At 37.1% G+C, this 20,745-nt stretch overlaps 5 protein-coding genes, 1 long non-coding RNA gene and 1 other non-coding gene across 7 annotated transcripts; 4 read left to right on the top strand and 3 right to left on the bottom strand.

Moving 5' to 3' along the window:
- The first annotated feature begins 1,638 nt into the window (after positions 1-1,638).
- TRNAA-AGC (transfer RNA alanine (anticodon AGC)) lies at positions 1,639-1,711 on the top strand. Its single transcript has one exon. It is a non-coding gene; the product is annotated as a tRNA-Ala (tRNA).
- A 96-nt stretch (positions 1,712-1,807) lies between these two features.
- LOC112733267 (pentatricopeptide repeat-containing protein At4g39620, chloroplastic) lies at positions 1,808-3,707 on the bottom strand. The gene is made up of 2 exons (XM_025782165.3): positions 3,184-3,707; positions 1,808-3,073 (listed from the first exon to the last, which is right to left on the bottom strand). Exons 1-2 carry the CDS (start codon positions 3,475-3,477, stop codon positions 1,955-1,957), a joined length of 1,413 nt encoding a protein of 470 aa, XP_025637950.1. The 5' UTR covers positions 3,478-3,707; the 3' UTR covers positions 1,808-1,954.
- Positions 3,708-4,400: 693 nt separating this feature from the next.
- LOC112733263 (cytochrome P450 71AU50-like) lies at positions 4,401-6,417 on the top strand. The gene is made up of 2 exons (XM_025782160.3): positions 4,401-5,349; positions 5,575-6,417. The coding sequence occupies exons 1-2, from the start codon at positions 4,480-4,482 to the stop codon at positions 6,196-6,198; spliced, it is 1,494 nt and encodes a 497-aa protein (XP_025637945.1). The 5' UTR covers positions 4,401-4,479; the 3' UTR covers positions 6,199-6,417.
- A 354-nt stretch (positions 6,418-6,771) lies between these two features.
- LOC112733265 (cytochrome P450 71AU50) lies at positions 6,772-9,373 on the top strand. Its single transcript, XM_025782162.3, has 2 exons — positions 6,772-8,587; positions 8,704-9,373. The coding sequence occupies exons 1-2, from the start codon at positions 7,721-7,723 to the stop codon at positions 9,325-9,327; spliced, it is 1,491 nt and encodes a 496-aa protein (XP_025637947.1). The 5' UTR covers positions 6,772-7,720; the 3' UTR covers positions 9,328-9,373.
- On the bottom strand, positions 9,234-9,585 carry LOC112733269 (uncharacterized). The gene is made up of 2 exons (XR_003168203.3): positions 9,524-9,585; positions 9,234-9,399 (listed from the first exon to the last, which is right to left on the bottom strand). It is a non-coding gene; the product is annotated as an uncharacterized lncRNA (long non-coding RNA).
- A 1,922-nt stretch (positions 9,586-11,507) lies between these two features.
- Positions 11,508-13,641, top strand: LOC140178000 (cytochrome P450 71AU50-like). The gene is made up of 2 exons (XM_072212460.1): positions 11,508-12,477; positions 12,885-13,641. Exons 1-2 carry the CDS (start codon positions 11,611-11,613, stop codon positions 13,506-13,508), a joined length of 1,491 nt encoding a protein of 496 aa, XP_072068561.1. The 5' UTR covers positions 11,508-11,610; the 3' UTR covers positions 13,509-13,641.
- Positions 13,642-14,508: 867 nt separating this feature from the next.
- Positions 14,509-16,485, bottom strand: LOC112733262 (pentatricopeptide repeat-containing protein At4g19191, mitochondrial). The gene has a single exon (XM_029291704.2). The coding sequence runs from the start codon at positions 16,483-16,485 to the stop codon at positions 14,509-14,511; it is 1,977 nt and encodes a 658-aa protein (XP_029147537.2).
- Between the last annotated feature and the right edge of the window lie 4,260 nt (positions 16,486-20,745).

Genomic DNA, 20,745 nt, shown 5'->3' with positions numbered 1-20,745 from the left:
TAAAATTTGAAATTTCTGTTTTAGTTTTATTATTTTTAATTATTAATAAATTATCATTTAAATACACTTCGAAAAATATAAATTCAGTAAAATTAAATATTTTAATTTTAAAATTTAAAAATAAATCTTAAAGATTTTAATTAACACACACTGCAAAAAACTCCTTAAAAGAGATGATAAAACTTTCAATCGAACCGTTATCCTCATAGAGCTGCATGTCGTCAGTGTGATTATTCGTCCACGCCGCCTTCCTCCTCGTCGCCGCCTTCTTCCTCGGCGCCACCGCATTATCCCCAGCACCGTTCGTTCGCTTCGCCGTTCCTCTGCAACGCCGTCGTCTGTCCCGCTCGTCCTTGGTATTGCCTTCCTCCTCGTCGCTTAGTCCCCAGCCTCATTTCGTCCTACTCCTCGTCGCGGTCGTCCTCATCAACGTCGCTAATCCTTCTGCGTTGGAAGTGGACCTCAGATATTTTGGATGTGTTTAAAAGAAAGTGATTCATAGTTAGCACATTTTAGTTATTCAATCACATTGATTTTACATGTCATGTAGCACATCCTAATTTGCATTGGAGAATGGTTTAGGTAGAATAACAACTTAAAGAATCACAATCCTCAAATTGTCAACATTGTTATATCTGTAGTTACCGCCATTGCAAGGGTTTAAATTTTTTATTTATGATTTTGAATGTTTTAGAAATATTTTGTGTATCACTTCATAATTTCAGATGTGTTACAATTGTTTTTTAATGTTTAAATTTAAATTTTAGATTTATGATTTTGGATGTGTTTCAAAAACATTTTCTGTATAATTTAATGGAAAAATCTCCTCTAACTTAATAATTTTAAATGTGTTACAATTGAAAAAGAGATTATGACCACTCCAAGAGTTGTAATAAACTCTAAAATTGCATTCCGATCATTATGAATCTTTTGGGAATTCTAAGTTATGTCGTTCAATTTGTTAGAATTTGTTAACAAATTTGTTATAGAGTTTGTTATAGTATTAAAACTAGAAAGTCGTAAAATAAATTCTGCATTTTATTAAAGGTACAATAAGTAAGGAATTAATTTTTTCTAAATGCACTGACTTTAAATTCTTTTTTTCTATAGATACAAATTAAAATATTGCAGCAGAATAAAAGAAAGAAAAAAATTGTGTTACAGAACATAGAAAAAGAAAACAATAACTAACTATGAAGTGGGTAGAAAATTAAAAAAATTTTAATTTTTAAAATTTAAATTAATTTTAATTATAAATGTGTATCTAAAAAATAAAAATATATTTTAATTAAATAATATTAAAAACTGAAACTAAATTTTATTGTACAAATAGCATTTTTCTAAAGCACAAGAGGAATCAAGTGTGGCTCCCTTAGTTGTCCACATAGCCGAATATTAGTCATAATGTACCCCTGTAATAGTTCCATTTTATACCATTAACAGTAAATAATAATGAAACTCAATTTTTTATATAAATATAATTCACAATTTAATACATAATTATAGAGAGATGTGAACAAAATATATAAGTTAAATGTAACCAATCTCAACAATGAGGCGAACTGAAAGCAATGGGAATCTACGTGTGGATATGAAATACACTAATAACTATTTAACACTAAAAAACATCTCAAGCATGGGGATGTAGCTCAGATGGTAGAGCGCTCGCTTAGCATGCGAGAGGTACGGGGATCGATACCCCGCATCTCCATTTTTTATTTTCATCTTAAGTTGAAAGTGCACAAATAATATTGCAGTTCAAGAACATATATATTCTGTGCAGAATCTTATATCTGTAACTAATTGATTTACAAGAATAACAGATTCATTAAATCAAAACTTGAATATTTAAATAATGATGACAAAGTCACATAACATACCACCTCATATGTGAACTGAGCTGCTAGTAACTAGTAAGCAAGTCAAATGTTGATGTGAATTACCAACTAATTTTTTAATTTTTCAGCTGAGGTTCTGCAAAATCTTGGAAACTATTTGAATGAGTTACAACAGTAATAGCAGATTTTGATTTGTCTCGTGAAGATCCCAAAGCATCTAGGAAGAACTTCTTGTTAGGGATAATACCATCTCTATCCATATGCTTCAGCAATTTATCCAAAAGCTCCTTCAAGTTGGCTTTAGTGTAAGCCCTATAAAGAAGCTTATATGTTGAAGCATCAGGGAACACTTGTAAGCTAATTGCCCTCTCCAACAGAGAATCTGCTTCCAATGGTAAACCATTTATGCAGTAAACATCAAGCATAGCATTTAGGGTTGATGGTTTTATCTGAGCCTTCGACTCAATTAGCCCTTCAAATAAATCTCTAGTTTTGGAAATGCAATCACAGTATCCATACATGTAGATGAGACTCTCGTGAGTGACAAAGCTTGGTTTATAACCCATGTCAGTCATTTTTCTAAAAACATTTTCTGCTTTCTCCTTTAGTCGTGCCTTGCCATAGTTCAGGATCATGGAATTAAACGTAGGCAGTGTTGGTTTCTGCTTGGACTTCAACAAACTCTTGAATACTTGTTCCATCTTATCGAATTCCTGCTTCTTGCCGTATGCATCGATGAGCAAATTAAAGGTAATCAAGTCAGGCTTACACTTATGGCTTTTCATTCGAGCAAGCACAGATTCCATTTCGCGGATCATTCCATTCTTTCCAAAAGCATCCATGACACCATTAAACGTGTATATATCAGGAGAAATGAGAGTCTCATCAAGATCCCTGAACAAAGAATTCACTTGATCTGAATTGCGCGCCTGCGCAAAAGCCCTCAAGAGAATGTTATAAGTAACAATGTTGGGCTTACAACGCTCCATTCCCTTCATCTTGTCAAAGTAGCCAAGAGCTTTGGCCAATGCCTTTGCCTTGTCCCGGGAATGAAGGTGAGCCGTGATAAGAGCATTATACACAGAAGTATCCGGGCGGCAACCGGAATTACGCATCTCCGAGAAAAGCCACATAGCCATCCTGGTTTGGCCTTTCTTTCCCATGACTGATATGAGCTTCGAGTAAACTCCATTGTCAGCAATATACCACCGTTGTTTCTGCATCCACCTGAAAACCTGAACGCCAAATTGAGTACTTAATAATTAATATAAGCATTCAAGAAATTAAAGAGCGGAACAATTAGGGTTTGTTACAATTGTAAAAGGGAAAGAGAGAGGGACCTCACCTCAATGCATTGTAGCCAGCTATCTTGTTTACCAAGTTCTTCGAAGAGCAAGAAGCAATGCTCGGTTCTCAGGTGCTTCACGTGCTTGTTCAGTGTCTTCAGGAGAGGCTCTCTCTCGGCGGTTATTTTCCCGGTCAGTAAACGAACCAGCTCTCGTCTCTCTTCCGATTGGTCGGTGTTATTCTTCCTCCGGGTCGGAACCGGGCCGCATGAGATTCGAACGGGTGGTATAGTCAAGCTTGGAAGGTTTGTAGTTGTCCTGTATTTGGCAAATGAAGAAGAAAGAACAGACATGGAAGCTTAGCTGAGTGGAGTTGCAGAATGCAGAGACTCGGATAACGTATTAAGTATTAACGTTTCATTCAGTTTACTTTCTGGGCTTTTTTTTTGGGCATGGGTTCCTTCCCTTTATCTGTTCGGCCTTTGTTTTACAATTGTTTTGAGTAAATGTGCTTTTTATTGTAATGAACATGGTAGTCAACTAGTCATACGGCCTCTCTCTGGTGAGGTTTGTATTTATTTGCGAGTGGAATTACTCAATTGCCCACTTTTTGAAGGACAACCTATGATACAATCTGCTGGGGTTATAATTTTTATTATCTTAATTTAAAGATAACTTATATTCTTATTTTATCAAATTTTTTATTTTAGAGAAACTTAATCCCAATCTGCATGCTCCACACCTGGATGATTTACTGGCAAGTATAGAACATGTTACACTTTTCTTGGATAAAGTCTTTTGACTCTTCAACACTATTATAATATGGTACAAAATCACATTAATCAGTTTCGATGAGTTCAACTGCTTGCTTCCCGTAGATCTTAAAATTACTTCAACTGAGGTCATTTGTGATTTGTCTCAAAAAATTTTTATTTTAAATCAATTGACAATGACATTGCGAAAGATACGAAAAGTAAAAGTCTAAGAACAAGAAATTACCACCTGGTCCACAGTCCACACCAATACATCATGCACATACCGCGACAAAAGAAACAAATTCTACAAAATCATGGTCGTAATGACGTTTATATTTTTACATACAAAATGACGAAAGTTGCGAGCTACATCAGAGCCGGCATATATTATTCTGAGGCTATGAATGCTTTTTTGTATTCTCGTGTTCTTTTGAAATTTCAGCTCACTAGTCACTATAATTCAAACGTCACAACTTCTAGGATTGTATAGTTTCGCTTACAACACCAAAGTTCCCTTCACTATGTCTTATACATTATATAAGCCTAGTAATTATATACATTACTCCTCATAGCAATTTGAACACCATTCCCTAATTAAAGATGATTTGTATAGCAATATTTCTAGTCTCTCTTGCTTGTCTCTGGCTATGGGGATTCACCAACAAGAACAAGAAATTACCTCCTGGTCCAAGAGGGTTACCAATTTTGGGTAGCCTTCATAAGTTGGGAGATAATCCTCATCTTGATCTTCACAAACTAGCACAAAAACATGGACCAATCATGTACCTGCGCCTAGGTTTGGTGCCAACCATTGTTGTCTCTTCTCCACAAGCTGCTGAACTCTTTCTTAAAACCCATGACCTTGTTTTTGCAAGTAGACCACCCCATGAAGCTGCAAAGTACATTGCATGGGAGCAGAGGAACATGAGTTTTGGTGAATATGGTCCTTATTGGCGCAACATGCGAAAGATGTGCACCTTGGAACTACTAAGCCAAACAAAGATTAACTCATTCAGACGCATGAGGCAAGAGGAGGTTGAATCATTGATCAACGTTCTTAGAGAAGCAGCAAAAGATGGAGTTGCTGTGGATGTCAGTGCTAAGGTTTCAACAGCGAGTGCTGACATGAGTTGTAGAATGGTTTTTGGGAAGAAATACGATGACAAAGACTTGGATGAGAAGGGTTTCAAGAGTGTTATACAAGAAGGGATGCAATTATCGGCAACTCCAAACATAGGTGATTATATTCCTTATATTGGTAAACTTGATCTTCAAGGCTTAACTAGGCGCATGAAGGCTGTGGGGAAAAAATTTGATGAGTTTTTTGAGAAAGTTATTGATGACCACTTGCAATCATCTGAGAACAGAGAAGATAAAGTTAAGGACTTTGTGGATGTCATGTTGGGCTTTCTAGGCACTGAGGAATCTGAATACCGTCTTGAACGCCCTAATATCAAAGCCATATTGCTGGTAAATGGAATCACATCTTATAATACTTGACCTAATTATTTTTGGACACTCGCCTTTAAGTTATGCATGTATGTGTGATTTGTTGTATGACCAATTTTTAAACCAAATTTGGTCTTGATATATGATTTTGGAAAAAGCTGTCAATGTGTGATCCATCCGTATATATGTATCTTAGGCAACTATTGGCACTGTAGATAACACCTTGTTGTATATATTTTATGACAGGATATGCTGGCAGGTTCAGTGGACACATCAGCAACGGCAATAGAGTGGGCACTTTCAGAGCTAATAAAGCATCCAAGAGTGATGAAAAAACTTCAAATAGAGTTAGAATCTGTGGTTGGTATGAAGAGAATGGTGGAGGAGTCAGACTTAGACAAGTTAGAATATTTGGACATGGTCATCAAGGAAACCATGAGGATCCATCCAGTGGCACCATTACTAATACCACACCAATCTATGGAAGATTGCATGGTTGGAGATTTCTTCATACCCAAGAAATCAAGAGTCATAATAAATGCATGGGCAATCATGAGGGACCCAAGTGCTTGGAGTGAGCCAGAGAAGTTCTGGCCGGAGAGATTTGAGGGAAGAGAGATTGACATCAAAGGTAGAGATTTCCAATTTATACCATTTGGGTCTGGGAGAAGAGGATGCCCTGGATTGCAGTTAGGTCTAACAGTGGTTCGGTTGGTGGTGGCACAACTTGTGCATTGCTTTGATTGGAAGTTACCAAATAAGATGTTGGCATCTGAATTGGACATGACTGAGGAGTTTGGTCTCACTATGCCAAGGGCCAATCATTTATTTGCGATACCTACTTATAGGCTTCAGAATGAAAGTGGTTAAGCAGTTGACAGTTGCCACAATTGTGGGATGGGGAGGATTACAATGTGTTGTTTTCCTTCTGTTGTTGCCAACATTTCTCTCACTTCGCAGGTTTAGTTTAGTTTCTGTTGTCTCATGCTCGACATATTAAGGTTTAGTTCAATAAGAATTAATAAATTTGATTGTATATAACCTGCTAAAATCTAAATAAAAATTTTATAAAATATATTGTGCTATATATCATAGGTAAACTATCAAAGTATCTGAAAGTTTATATTGTTGACAAAAATAATCTAAAAAATATCAACCACAAATAATCTTCTTAAGACAAAATCATAATACAAGTAATTAGATATTAAATATATATTAAAAAAATTTTAGAGATCATATTTTGATATAATTTTTTTCAAGTATAATTAAAAAATAAAAGGGTTTAATTTTTTTTAAGTTAATTTTTTTGGTGAATAACTGAAATATTTTTTGAAAAATGAAAAAAAGGGTTTAGAGTTTGAATTTTGTTTTATTTTTTTCATGCTCTTTCTAAATATTTACCCAAATATTCTTACAAAAATTATATCAAGACCTAAAGAAAATAAATAAATGAAACTTTATAAAACCTTGATTCTCTCACCATAATAGCTAATATTGGTGGTGATGACACTCCGAAGATCTTATAGTCCATTACATTGTGCTCATCATTGTACGAATAGATATTTCTTCTATACATGAAAATATCTTCCTATCAGAGAGTCTAAATTGGAATAGTGGGTCTAGTTGGAGCGACCGAGAGTGGTGCTGAACGTAGTATGAAAACGAAGAAATAAAGAGTAGACAGAGATATAGAGATTGGTAATTTGGTATAGCACTGTAGATGAAAATGAGAACACGTGATTGATTCACTCAACGCACAGCTACTTGTCTTTTTCATTTCCTCTGTGGTTGGAGAAAAAATAATCCCAGTGAGAAATTAATTATCATTTACCTTGACGAGTGCTCATCATTGTAACTTGTAAGAGAAGACATTTGATATTTCTCCAATCCATAAAGATATTTTCCTATCAGATAAAATCTAAATTGGAAGAGCAAGTCTGGTTGGAGGAGGGACCGATGGTGGTGTCCTACGTAGTTTGAAAAAGAACAAGAAATAAAGAGTATACATAGAGATTGTCGTAGGTAGTTGCAAGATAATAAGAGAAAATGACAACTGATTCACTCAACATTGAATCTAAGCAGCTACTTGTCTTTTCTTTCTTTTTTGGTTGTAATGTAAAATATCTACCGGAGAGTGGTCCGCCAAGATCAATGGCTGCTTTGTCTCAATGAATGTTGGATTGTGACTTCCCATTACCTAAGAACCGTTTTCACCATCTTATCCTCACTATTTCTGCAGTTTTTGGCTTTGGGAAGAAACTGAGTAACACTCTTGGAATCACAAGTAACAATCAGCTTTCTTTGAACCACCAATTCACTTTTTAAAATACCACTAACGCCTTACAAACACGGAACTTAAGTATCAACATTCAACACACCGAAAATTGTTCTGATGTTTTCCATAGCAATATTCTTGGTTTCTTTAACTTGTCTGTGGCTATGGGGATGCAGCAAGAAGGGTAAGAGATTACCTCCTGGTCCAAGAGGATTGCCAATCTTGGGGAGCCTTCACAAGCTGGGAGCTAACCCCCATCGCGTTCTGCACAAACTAGCACAAAAACATGGACCCATCATGTACCTGCGCCTAGGTTTTGTGCCAACCATTGTTGTTTCTTCATCCCAAGCTGCTGAATTGTTCCTCAAAACACATGACCATGTCTTTGCTAGCAGACCACCTATTGAAGCTGCAAAGTACATCTCTTGGGAGCAGAGAAATATGGTTTTTGCTGAATATGGCCCTTACTGGCGCAACATGCGTAAGATGTGCACATTGGAATTACTGAGCCACACCAAAATCAACTCCTTCAAAAGCATGAGGCAAGAGGAGGTTGACCTATTTATCAAGCTTATGAGAGAAACCGCCAGTGATGGAGTTGCTGTTGATCTTAGTGCCAAGGTTGCAGCACTAAGTGCAGACATGAGTTGTAGAATGATTTTGGGAAAGAAGTACATGGACGACGACTTGGACGAGAAAGGGTTCAAAGCTGTGATGCAAGAGATATTGTATTTGGCAGCAACTCCAAACATAGGTGACTTTATTCCTTACATAGGTGCACTTGATCTTCAAGGGTTAATTAAGCGCATGAAGAAAGTGCGCAAAATCTTTGATGACTTCCTTGACAAAGTTATACATGAGCACATGCTATCAGAAAACAAAAAAGACAAAGCTAAGGACTTTGTGGATGTCATGTTGAGCTTTGTTGGCACTGAAGAATCTGAATATCGTATGGAACAGCCTAATATCAAAGCAATATTGTTGGTAAACTACAAATAGTAGAGATTTTTCAAAGTCCTAACTTTTACAAGTAGATGTCATAGATTTCACTTACGCATGTTCCTTTATATCGCATTTTAATTTTCGTAGTTCCTACATAGGATATGCTGGTTGGTTCAATGGACACTTCAGCTACAGCAATTGAGTGGGCACTTTCAGAGCTAATAAAGCATCCAAGGGTGATGAAGAAAGTTCAAATGGAGTTGGAATCTGTGGTGGGTTTGAATAGGGTGGTGGAGGAGTCAGACTTGGACAAATTGGAGTATTTAGACATGGTCATCAAGGAAACCATGAGGATTCATCCAGTGGGACCATTACTAATACCACACCAATCTGTGGAAGATTGCATGGTTGCAGATTTCTTCATACCCAAAAATTCCAGGGTGATAATAAATGCATGGACAATTATGAGAGACCCAAGTGCTTGGACTGAGCCAGAGGAATTCTGGCCAGAGAGATTTGAGGGACAAGACATCGATGTTAAAGGGAAACACTTCCAACTGATACCATTTGGGTCTGGCAGAAGAGCATGTCCTGGATTACAGTTAGGGCTAACTGTGGTTCGATTAATGGTGGCACAACTTGTGCATTGCTTTGATTGGAAGTTACCAAATGGGATGTTGCCAAGTGAGTTGGACATGAATGAGGTGTTTGGCCTGACAATGCCTAGGGCCAATAATCTATTTGCCATTCCTACTTATCGGCTCAACAATGAAAGTGGTTAGGAAAACAATGTAATGGTATTTATATAATATTTCATTAGATCGACTAGAATGTGATTCGCTGATAGGAAAGACCTGGCGAAAAAAGGGAGAAAAGATTCGTTGGGAAATAAATTACCACTACATACTAGCAAAATCTAATACCAAACACAGAAAAATAAACACCACATATCAATAAATATTCATGTTCGAAATTTACCTCTGAACTAGTTACTTGTTTAGAATGAGAAGTCAAGCCATCTAGCATATCCTACATAGACCAAACATACATAGAAAAAGTGAAGAATATAAAATAATCTTTGTAGTCATAGAAAACAATTATCACTTCCGTACAGTTTTTTAGCCATCACCACGGTTTTAATCAAAACGAAAATCATGTATGTTCTCTTTCTTCTATCTTCTAGTTCTCTCCTTCATGTTATTCTCTTCTCTATTTTTTTTCTTTATTGTTGTCATGGATTGCTTGCATTAGAATGTCATTTCACTTGTATGTGAGTTGCATTTACAAGCTGACAGTTAGCTCAGTTAGTTAATCAGTTAGATGCACATGACTTATGTATGCCAATGTAGCAGTTAGGTAAGTGAATATAAGAGATACCTAGTTCCATTCCTCGCTTTTCTGCCATTGCTCTCTTAATGGTTACAGCTATTGACTTTTGTCAATTGTCTCTATCTTCATCTGCATTCTCTATTTTTTTTCCTTCTTTTTATGATAAAAAAAACATACTTAAGTTATCCAGCTAAATAAAGAATGAAGAGAAAATAGTAAGAAAAAAGAATGATGACAATGATTAAAAAAAAAAAGATAAAATGAAAAAAGAAAAGGAAGAAGCAAAACAAAGGGGCAAAAAAAAAAAAGAAAAGAAGAAAACGAGTTTATTAATTACATATTCAGCGAGGTCTTGATGTGCCTATTATAAGAGACAGCTTTTGTTTTCTCAATAAAGAATGAACGAAAAAATAGTAAGAAAAAAATGAAGATGATGATTAAAAAAGAAAGAAAGAAGAAAATGAGTTTATTGATTACATATTCAGCTAAAATGGTGTTGATGAGTCTAAATCAGACTATGTTCTGCAATATTTGTGGTTTTTTATTGGGAGGGATATTTGTGTCGAATTCCTCTCACTTTACTGTATCGAAATTTAACCTTTTCAAGATTGATTTTGTGGCTTTTACGAATTCTCTACCAACTCTTCTTTTTTATTTTGTTTTATTTTGTTAAAGTCAAAAGCTGCTTTTACAGCATTATTGCTTGCAGACTTTATTACTAATTAAATTAAGGGTCTTTTAAAAATGTGTCTTAAAAACAAAGAATGTTAATGAGCTCTCAAGAAAGTAAAGGGTACAGCGCTCTCTAAAAACCTAAATCATAAATTTTTTTAAATTCTAAATTTTAAATTATAAACTCTAAATCATAAATTATGAACTCTGAATCTTAGATTCTAAACCATAAGCCTTAAATTTTAACTTCTAAATCTAAGCCATTGAAATAAAATATAATAAATAGAGAATTTAGATCTGTTTAATGAACCATATTAGATGTATACCAAAATCAGTCATAGTACATTAAGATATAAAATACACACTAAAAATAATTTAAACTATACATATATTTATATACAAATATACAATGACTGATTTTGATGTGCAAATAGTATTGTTATTTAATTAACAAGGAGTATAACACTCCTTATTTACTAAAGGAGTGTTTAAGGATAATCCCTTAAAAACACATTTAGAAAAAAAGATAAATAGATACTTGACTTTTTAATTCGAAAACATATAAATCCTTGACTAATTAAAACTACAAAAACGTCCCTCACCTTCTAAAATGTGAGACATCTAAGTCCTTCCGTCCAAAATATATAAGGAGTTAAGGACAAATAAGTCCCTAGAGGGACTTAGATGTCTCGCATTTTAGAAAATTGAGAAACGTTTTTGTATTTTTCATTAGTCGAAGACTTCTTTGTCTTTGAGATAAACAGTTAGGGACCTATTTATCGTTTTCTCACACATTTATTTTCATAAGAAAATATTTAACTAAAACTTTTACATTTTTAATATATCGAATACATAAAAATTTAAAACTTTTTATTTTTATATTCTTAATATGTGTTCTTAGAACATATTTTAACTAAAAACTTATATCTTTAAATTATTTTGCACATGGTTTAACCTTTAAATCTTGTCTACAGATATCTGCACTTCACCTATATATTGCAAGTCGAGAGACACTCTCCGTATCAAATTAAAATATCAACATTCAACAATTCAAAATTGCTTAGATGTTTTTCATAGCAATAATTTTTTTTTCACTTATTTGTCTGTGGCTATGGGGATCCAACAACAAGGCTAAGAGATTACCTCCTGGTCCAAGAGGGTTGCCAATCTTGGGAAGCCTTCACCTCTTGGGGGGAAATCCTCATCGTGATCTTCACCGGCTAGCACAAAAATATGGATCTATCATGCACTTGCGCCTAGGTTTTGTTCCCACCATAGTTGTTTCTTCACCCCAAGCTGCTGAATTGTTCCTTAAGATCCATGACCATGTCTTTGCAAGTAGACCACCTAGTGAAGCTGCAAAGTACATCTTTTGTGGGCAGAGGGACATTGCCTTTGGTGAATACGGTCCTTATTGGCGCAACATGCGTAAGATGTGCACCTTGGAACTACTAAGCCAAACAAAGATCAACTCTTTCAGAAGCATGAGGCAAGAGGAGATTAACTTGTTTATCAAGCTTCTGAGAGATGCAGCCAATGATGGTGTTGCCGTTGATGTTAGTGCCAAGATTGCAACACTGAGTGCTAACATGAGTTGTAGAATGGTTCTGGGGAAGAAATACATGGATCAGGACATGGATAAAAAAGGGTTCAAATCTGTGATGCAAGAGTCATTGCGTTTAGCCGCCGTTCCAAACATAGGTGACTATATTCCGTATGTTGGTGCACTTAACCTTCAAGGATTAACTAAGGGCATGAAGGCAACGGGGAAAATATTTGATAACTTTTTTGAGAAAGTTATTGACGAGCACATTCAATCAGAGAGCAAAGAAGACAAGGTCAAGGACTTTGTGGATGTCATGTTGGGCTTTCTTGGCACTGAAGAATCTGATTATCGTGTTGATCGCCTGGATATCAAAGCCATATTGCTGGTAAATGACATATATAATTCAGCATTTCCAAATCATACAAATAGTGAAGTACCAAAATTGTTGACCGAAAACAAAAATTCATATAAGATAGAAAGTTCATTTATATATCTAAATGGCTTGATTTCTTTGACAAATCTACAAAAAGAATGGATAATTTTGTCACCAACATGATCATTTGAGTAATTTTTCATAAATGTTTGAAAAAATTTTTCTTATATAAGAAATTTTTAAAGTGATCTTATCTTTAGTGGATACTCTTAGTACTTCACTTGTCATACAAATTTGGGCAATCCTAATTGACATAAAAGCTCCTCACACTGATTATTATTTATTACTATTAATAGATATATCGTAGTTCTCATTTATGCATGTTTCCAAGTTATGATTATCCTTTATATTTCACACAGGATATGATGCTGGCTTCAACAGATACTTCAGCTGCAGCAATAGAGTGGGCACTTTCAGAGCTAATAAAGCATCCAAGGGTGATGAAGAATCTTCAAATGGAGTTGGAATCTGTGGTGGGAATAAAGAGGGTAGTGGAGGAATCAGACTTGGACAAATTGGAGTATTTGGACATGGTCATCAAGGAAACCATTAGGATCCATCCAGTGGGACCATTACTAATACCACACCAATCCATGGAAGATTGCAAGGTTGGAGATTTCTTCATACCCAAGAAATCCAGGGTGATAATAAATGCATGGGCAATTATGAGAGATCTAAGTGCTTGGATTAAGCCAGAAGAATTTTGGCCAGAAAGGTTTGAGCGAATAGACGTTGATTTTAGAGGGAGAGACTTCCGATTTATACCATTTGGATCTGGCAGAAGAGGATGCCCTGGAATACAGCTAGCCCTAACTGTTGTCCGGTTAGTGGTGGCCCAGCTTGTGCATTGCTTTGATTGGAAGTTACCGAATAACTTGTTGCCAAGTGAATTAGACATGAGTGAGGAGTTTGGCCTCTCAATGCCTAGGGCCAACCATCTATTTGCCATTCCTTCTTATCGTCTTCACAATGAAAGGGGTTAGGCAAAAAAAAAAAATGTAATTGCTTTACTAGGTCTCTTTGAATAAGATTCATTGGTAAGACCCAACAAAATGGGGAGAATAAAAGTGATAGAGAATCGCAAATGAGAAATAAAAGATAATTTTTCTTGTTGCTTATTATTGTAAGAATAGATATTTCTTCTATGCATGTTTCTCTACCGCATTTTAATTTTCTTTAATTCCTACATAGGATGTGCTGGTTGGTTCAATGAACAGTTCAGCTACAGCAATTGAGTGAGCACTTTCAGTAATAAAGAATCCAGGGGTGATGAAGAAAGTTTAAATGGAGTTGGAATATATGGCGAGTATAAATAGGGTGGTGGAGGAATCAAAATTGGAAAAGTTGAAGTATTTAGACATGTTCATCAAGGAAACCTTGAGAATCCATCCAGTGTCACCATTACTGGTACCACACCATCTATGAAAGATTGCAATGTTGAAAATTTCTTCATACCAAAAAATTCCAGGGTCATAATAAATGCATGGAAAATTATGAGACCCTAGAATTTGGACTGAGCCGGAGGAATTCTGGCCAGAAAGATCTGAGGGAAGATAGACTGATGTTAGAGGGAGAGACTTCAGACTTCCAACTGATACCGTTTGGGTTTGGCAGAAGAGGATGTCCTGGACTGCAGTTAGCCCGAACTGTGGTTTGGTTAGTGTTGGCACAGCTTGTGCATTGCTTTGATTGGAAGTTAAAAACAACTTCTTGCCAAGTGAATTGAACATGACTGAGTTTGGCCACACAATGCCTAGGGCCAATCATCTATTAGCCATTCCTACTTATTGGCTTCATAGTGCAAAAATATAACAGTGAAATATTATTTCATGTTTGATTGGATTGATTTGAATGTGATTCAGTGATCAGACCAGGAAAAGTATTTATTAAAACGAAATTAAGTGAGAAATGAATAATCACTACATTCATTTAATTAAGAATTTTATTTCCATGAGCGAGAATATATACTCAACAAAATGTACATCATAAATCAATAATATCCATGTTCGAAATTACCTCTGAATTTGTTAGTTGGGCTTGTCTAGAATGAGAAGTCAAGCCATCTAGTATATCATATATATACAAGGCTTCAGGGTGATGTCTATATTCAACTGTAAAGATATGAGTGTTGCCACTCACTTGGATAATGCTTTGTCCAGGACATTTTCTCACTTGAAGATATTTCATCTTTCTTCTTATAGCTGCAACTCCATCCCACATCCCAGCTGATGCATATATGTTAGCCAACTTCACATATGGAACTGCCACACGGGGCTCCAACTGAAATAGCCTCTCTGAAACATATTTGGCCATCTCCATCTTAGCATGCAGTTTGCATGCAGACAGCAATGCACTCCATATACCAGCATCAGGTTCAAATGGCATACATTCAATAATTTCTAAAGCTTCTCTCAGTTGTCCTTTACGACCAAGAAGATCAACCATACATGAATAGTGGTCTATACCAGGCCTTATACCATACTTTTGTGTCATCATGCTGAAGCACTCCAATCCTCTTTCAAGTAAACCTCCATGAGCACAAGCTTGGAGAACAGCAAGAAATGTTATGTGGTTTGGTTTCATTCCCATCTGCACCATCACAAGAAACAGGTCCAAAGCATCCTTAACATCTCCACTCAAAGCACAAGCTGTAATCATGATTGTCCAGGTGACGATAGTTTTGTTAGCCATAGAATAGAAAAGCTCCTTAGCATTGCTAAAACTTCCACACTTTGCATACATGTCAATTAGTGCATTACAAACTACAATATTTTCTTTCAACCCTTTGTTAATAGAGTAATTATCAATCCATTTCCCAAGTTCAAGAGATCCTGTTTGACCACAACCTGAAATCAAAGCAAGCACAGTAACCAAATCTGGATTTTCGCCTGATGCTTCCATTGTATTAAACAAGTTTAATGCCTCATCCATATATCCTTTCTCCGCATACCCACTAATCATTACAGTCCATGAAACACAAGTTCTGACAGACATGCCATCAAACAATAATCTTGCAGAATGGACATCCCCACACTTGGAATACATAGAAATAAGAGTATTCACCACACACACATCAGCATCACAACCTAACTGAATTCCATGAGAATGAATCAGCAGACCTTGAAATAGTGCTTTGGGTTGCACACATGATGAAAGCAAATTGAGGATTGTACTAATGTCCGGCAAAAGCCCACAATCAAGCATCCCTTTATAACAATCAACAGCCTTGTCATACTTTTCAAAATTTGCATATGCTGCAATCATAGAATTCCATGAGACAACAGACCTAATACTACTGTCAATTTCATCAAATACTATCTCTGATGAACACAAGTCACCACATTTAGCATACACAGCAATCAAAGTGTTTGCGACAGAAACATCAATATGAACTCCAATTCGAATTGCAAAACAATGCACTGCATTCACAAAATTTGGGTTTTTCAAATCCAAAACAGATTGAATCAGGAGCAAGACAGTGACTGAGTCAGGATGAATCCCAGTATGCCTCATCTCATGCAGTAGACAGAAAAACCTGTCAACAAAACTCCTCTGAGAAAAACCTGCAAGCATTGCATTCCAAGAAGCAATATCCCTAGTGGGCATTCCAACAAACACATGGTGTGCATCTTCCAGATGACCACATTTAACGTACATATCAACCATCGCGGTTTGCACAAAAACATTGGACTGAAAGCAGGATTTGGCAACATGGGCATGGATCATTTTGGAGTTCCTGAGACGGGAGATTCTGGCACAGGCTTTTGCAACGAAGGGAAAGGTGGAACCATTGGGTGTAACCCCAGTTTGCTTCATTTGGCGGAAAAGAAGAAGGGCTTTTTGTACATGGCCTTGGTTCACAGCTTGTCTTATATTGGAGTTCCAGAAGGAAAGGGTTGAGAAATTCGAGAAACGATTCATGAATGGTGCAACAGTAACAGCAACAAGATAGAGGATCATCTCTCATCTTTGAAGTTGAACTTGTTCTTTTGGAGCAATGAGTAAAAACAAGAGAACTGAACTGAACTGAAGGCAATTGTGTCTTGTTGCAAGCAGAACCACCTGCGCTCATTACTGCTGGTGCAGAGGGTAGGGATTAACTCAGAAATTAATTCAGCAAACAAGGCAGAAGAAATTTAATAAAACAATGCAAAAAAAAGTACGAAATTTTACCTCATGGAAATCACAAACAGAAGAATGGGTCGAATTTATCAGCTCGGCCATGGGATGAGAGTGAGGAGCTGGCCGGCGGATGGTTCTTCCCGGCAACTTTAGTCGGAGGTCGTTGCTGTGGTTGGAGGATGGGCTCAACAGGTGCAAGCGAAACATGCCCTTCCCTCCATTGACTGATACTGACACCTGCAAACTGCAAAGTGCCATTTTGTGGCATATTAATTTTGTTGTTGTTTAACGGTTTAACCCGTGGCCTTAGTCAGGATTTGGGAATTTCTCAAATTTGAACGAGTGTTGATGCTCTGTTTTGAGTTAATAGTCAATTTCGATTTCGAAGGCCGAAAGTGTCTTCGATCTCCATTTTTGTTCTCGAAAGTCAAAATTAATCAAAAAGTCCTCGAAAAATACTTGTGTTGATCACGTTCATTCTTCCGTCTTCTCGGCTGATGAGATGGCAAACGGCCGCTTACGTGGCCCGTTAACTGTCAAGTTGGCTAATGCCAGGCTGTTGCATGTTGTTGCTGACAAGATAAGTTTTGTTTAAGACATCAAATTAGTCCTTCGAGTTTATAAATCCTAATTCCAATTCGAACGATAAATACATTGAGGTGATCACTTTCGGTGGCTGTAGAGGTAAGTAGGAGGCATAATCCCTAGCTGGCTGCGTGGATGGAGAGAGGATATGGTGGTTGTGGTGGCGGTTTGTCACATGCATCGCACGACAGTCATGGATCCAGTGTTTCGAAGCGAATGAGGAGGGTGAATGCTCATGATGGATCATGTTTCTGTGCTCTAAAGACTGTGATTAAGAAATCTGGGACAGCGGAGAATCCGAATAGATTGTTCCATGCATGTCCAAGGTACCGGATGAGTGATGGTAAAGGAAGTTAAAGCTTTTTCATGTTGTTATATGTTGTTGGGTGTTCTCTGATTTTTTTGTTTACTCCCATCTGAAATTGCAGAAGGGCAGTCACTGCAATTATTTTAAGTGGGTTGATGATGATGAATTTGAAGCAGTGGATGTGTGTGGTACAAAGAAAGATGCAGGAGCTGATATGGAGGTTGAAGGTGAGTATGATGAATGGAGGGTGAAGGTGGCATGGAAGTTGGGCACTTTAGAAGCTGAAGTTAGAGCTTTGAAACTGCTAATGATTTTACTGTTTGTAGTAGTTGTGATACTTTGTTGTTTCTTATGTACTTCTAAATGAACCCAGTTATCCTCTATGAACATGTAATGATGTATTGAAGTTGTTGATTTGAATGGGAGTAGTTATTTGAAGTTGGAAGCAATTCCCTGTCAAATGTGGATAATTTTATAAAATTTGGCAATTAATTCTGTGTTTGCATGAATTATGTTGAGGCATAAACAAAATGAAGATAGTAAGTAATCTTAATAGTAACTTGTCATTGACGGCTAATTGTCACATTGTCTTAATAGAGAAATAGCAGAACAAAGTCATAAGGTTCTTAACTGACAAATACATTGTCCATAGACTAAATTACGACACACAAAAGTTACAAACAGAATGTTGTGTCATACACAAAATGAGTCAACAACTACACATTCCTAACAAATCAAACTTTGTCATCAGTCTTCCTTGGAGCCTTGAAGCCTGGAGTAGGCACAAAGGTCATGAATTTTTCCAACCGCTTAACAGTTCCAGAACTTGTCCCCTTAATGGTCTTAGCAGAAACAGCCACAGATCCAGTTGCAATATGCTTAGGGGAGGATGTTAACCTTGCTTTTCTTTTGATCACTTGCAACTTAGGTGGCCTACCTATCAATTGATCCTGTATGATCCAGTACCAAATGAGTTTGTTACATGATTAGGCTACATTCAAATTTTTTTAGGAGTTAGGAGTGATGATACTACCTGTAGGGGCTCTTGGGTTGGTGGGATACATTCCGATTCACTACTGTCACTCTCTGAGTCAGCCTGAGTGGGTGATGGAAGTGAAGGCATAGGTGCCTCAACTTCTATACCAATATCAGTATCAGTAGGGGCAGCATTTACTTCAGGTTCAGCACCTTCTGGAGCAGGGATAACAACTGCCAATTGTAGCTGCATCTGCTTGGCATGTTCCTCAGCATCCACAGCCTTTTTCTTTGCGCACCCTCTTTTGTTGTGTCCAACCTCATCACAGTACATGCATCGGATTGGGTTGTATTTTCTTTTCATTGTTGTCTTTGACCCACTCGGTTGTTCTTCTTTGTCCCTTCTTCGCTTCTTTGTTGGCCTCCCAGGTTTAGGCTTCACTGGGGGTGGGACTGGTGCTGGATGTGGCGTTTTTTTCCATAGATCCTGCCCCTTAACCGGATTGACATTAAAACAGTAAGTACGCTTATACGTTTCCATCTTTAACCACTCATGGCCATATTCTTCAGGTCTCTTGTCATTCTTATCTTGTATTGCCGATATTGCATGCATACACGACATTCCTTTCAAGCCAAACAAATTGATACATTAAACATACTATCATGAATGAAGACATTGTTAATTAAGTAAGAGAAGAAAGTTGTTACCTGTAAGTTGCCAAAACCTACAGGTGCATGTGTGCTTGCCCAGGTCAACCACCATATTGGTCGGCCAGCCATGCACTTCGTACAACTCCTCTTTTTCATCACCAGACCACTGAGGAGCCCAATGGCGGGACAACATTGTCATAGCTTCCAACCTACTTTGCTGAAACAGGAGAGAGAATTCCTTGGTAGTTCTGCAACTTCTTTTTGTTATCAACCATACTCTTCATGATGATTCTCCTAACTTCCTCAGCCAGGGTCAGGATAGGCTTACTTCTTTTGTGTTTGATCTTTGCATTGAATGACTCACAGACATTGTTGCATATGTTATCCACTTTCGGAACCTCACTGAAATGCGCCTTCGTCTATGCCTCTTTTGGCCATTTATCAAGATACTGCCAAGCTTTCTCGTTGATCAACTTAACTCTCTTCATGTTTCTATCAAATTCAGCTGTTGTCCTTGACCTTGCACATTCCCACACAAGGTTTCACAACTACCCCACTGTTTCGAGAAATTGCGCCACAAATGCCACACGCAGAAGCGGTGGTGAACTCTTGGAAAAACTTCCTGAACAGCAGGGATTAAATCCTGCACTAAAAGACCAAACACGAAAAGATATTAAATCATTTCAGTCCTCAACATAGAAATCATTAAATCAAACTAGTCCTTCAAAGAATATTTAGTAAATCAAATTAGTCCTTACAGAATTCATTACCTTCTGCATATCTGAGATGAAGCACCATTTGTGCTCTCTGTAGTCACCTAGATCACTGTGAAGCAGTTCAAGAAACCATTGCCAATTATCCTTGTTTTCCACACTGACAATTGCATAGGCAATCACAAAGATGTGATTGTTAGCATCTTGTCCGCAAGCAGTAAGAATTTGTCCTCCGTGTAGTGTCTTCAGAAATGCTCCATCTAGTCCAATTAGAGGTCTACAACCCGCCTTAAACCCTCGCTTGCAAGCATCAAGACACACATAGAACCTATCAAATAGTGGAGGACTCTCATGCATAGGGATCACACCAACTTGCACTCTGGATCCTGGATTGCTAGTAAGTAACTCGTTTGCATAATCCCACACCAAGCCATAATGGGCTATGTCATCACCATCTACAATTTTCCTAGCAGCTTTTAGTGCCCTGGTGATGCATGTGCTATTGAGGTACACATTACACTTTCGGACAAACCAATCATACACCTCTCGATGCTTCATAGTTGGGTGCTTTCTAAGCTTGGGTACTAGCTTGCTAAGTGTCCAGGTTTGGGTTGCAGCCCTGTTTTTCCTCTTTCTAGGGCAGGTGTGATTATCAACTAGCATTTTAATTTGCCAAGACAAGTCTTTACTGTTACAAGCACAATAAACCACCCATGGACAATCGTCTGACTTACAAACAGCTCTAACCATAACTCTATCATTCTTGGTAAATAATATATTTCTGTCCCACTGGATAGTATAATCCCTAGTGGCTTGTATAAATTCAGCTTTTGATTTGAATGTCATACTAACCTCAAACTTCAGGTT

The sequence above is a fragment of the Arachis hypogaea genome, chromosome 13 (assembly GCF_003086295.3).
Source record: "Arachis hypogaea cultivar Tifrunner chromosome 13, arahy.Tifrunner.gnm2.J5K5, whole genome shotgun sequence".
NCBI lineage: Eukaryota > Viridiplantae > Streptophyta > Magnoliopsida > Fabales > Fabaceae > Arachis > Arachis hypogaea.
The sequence above is the reverse complement of the archived record's forward strand: the minus strand, read 5'-3'. Positions and strand labels throughout refer to the sequence as shown.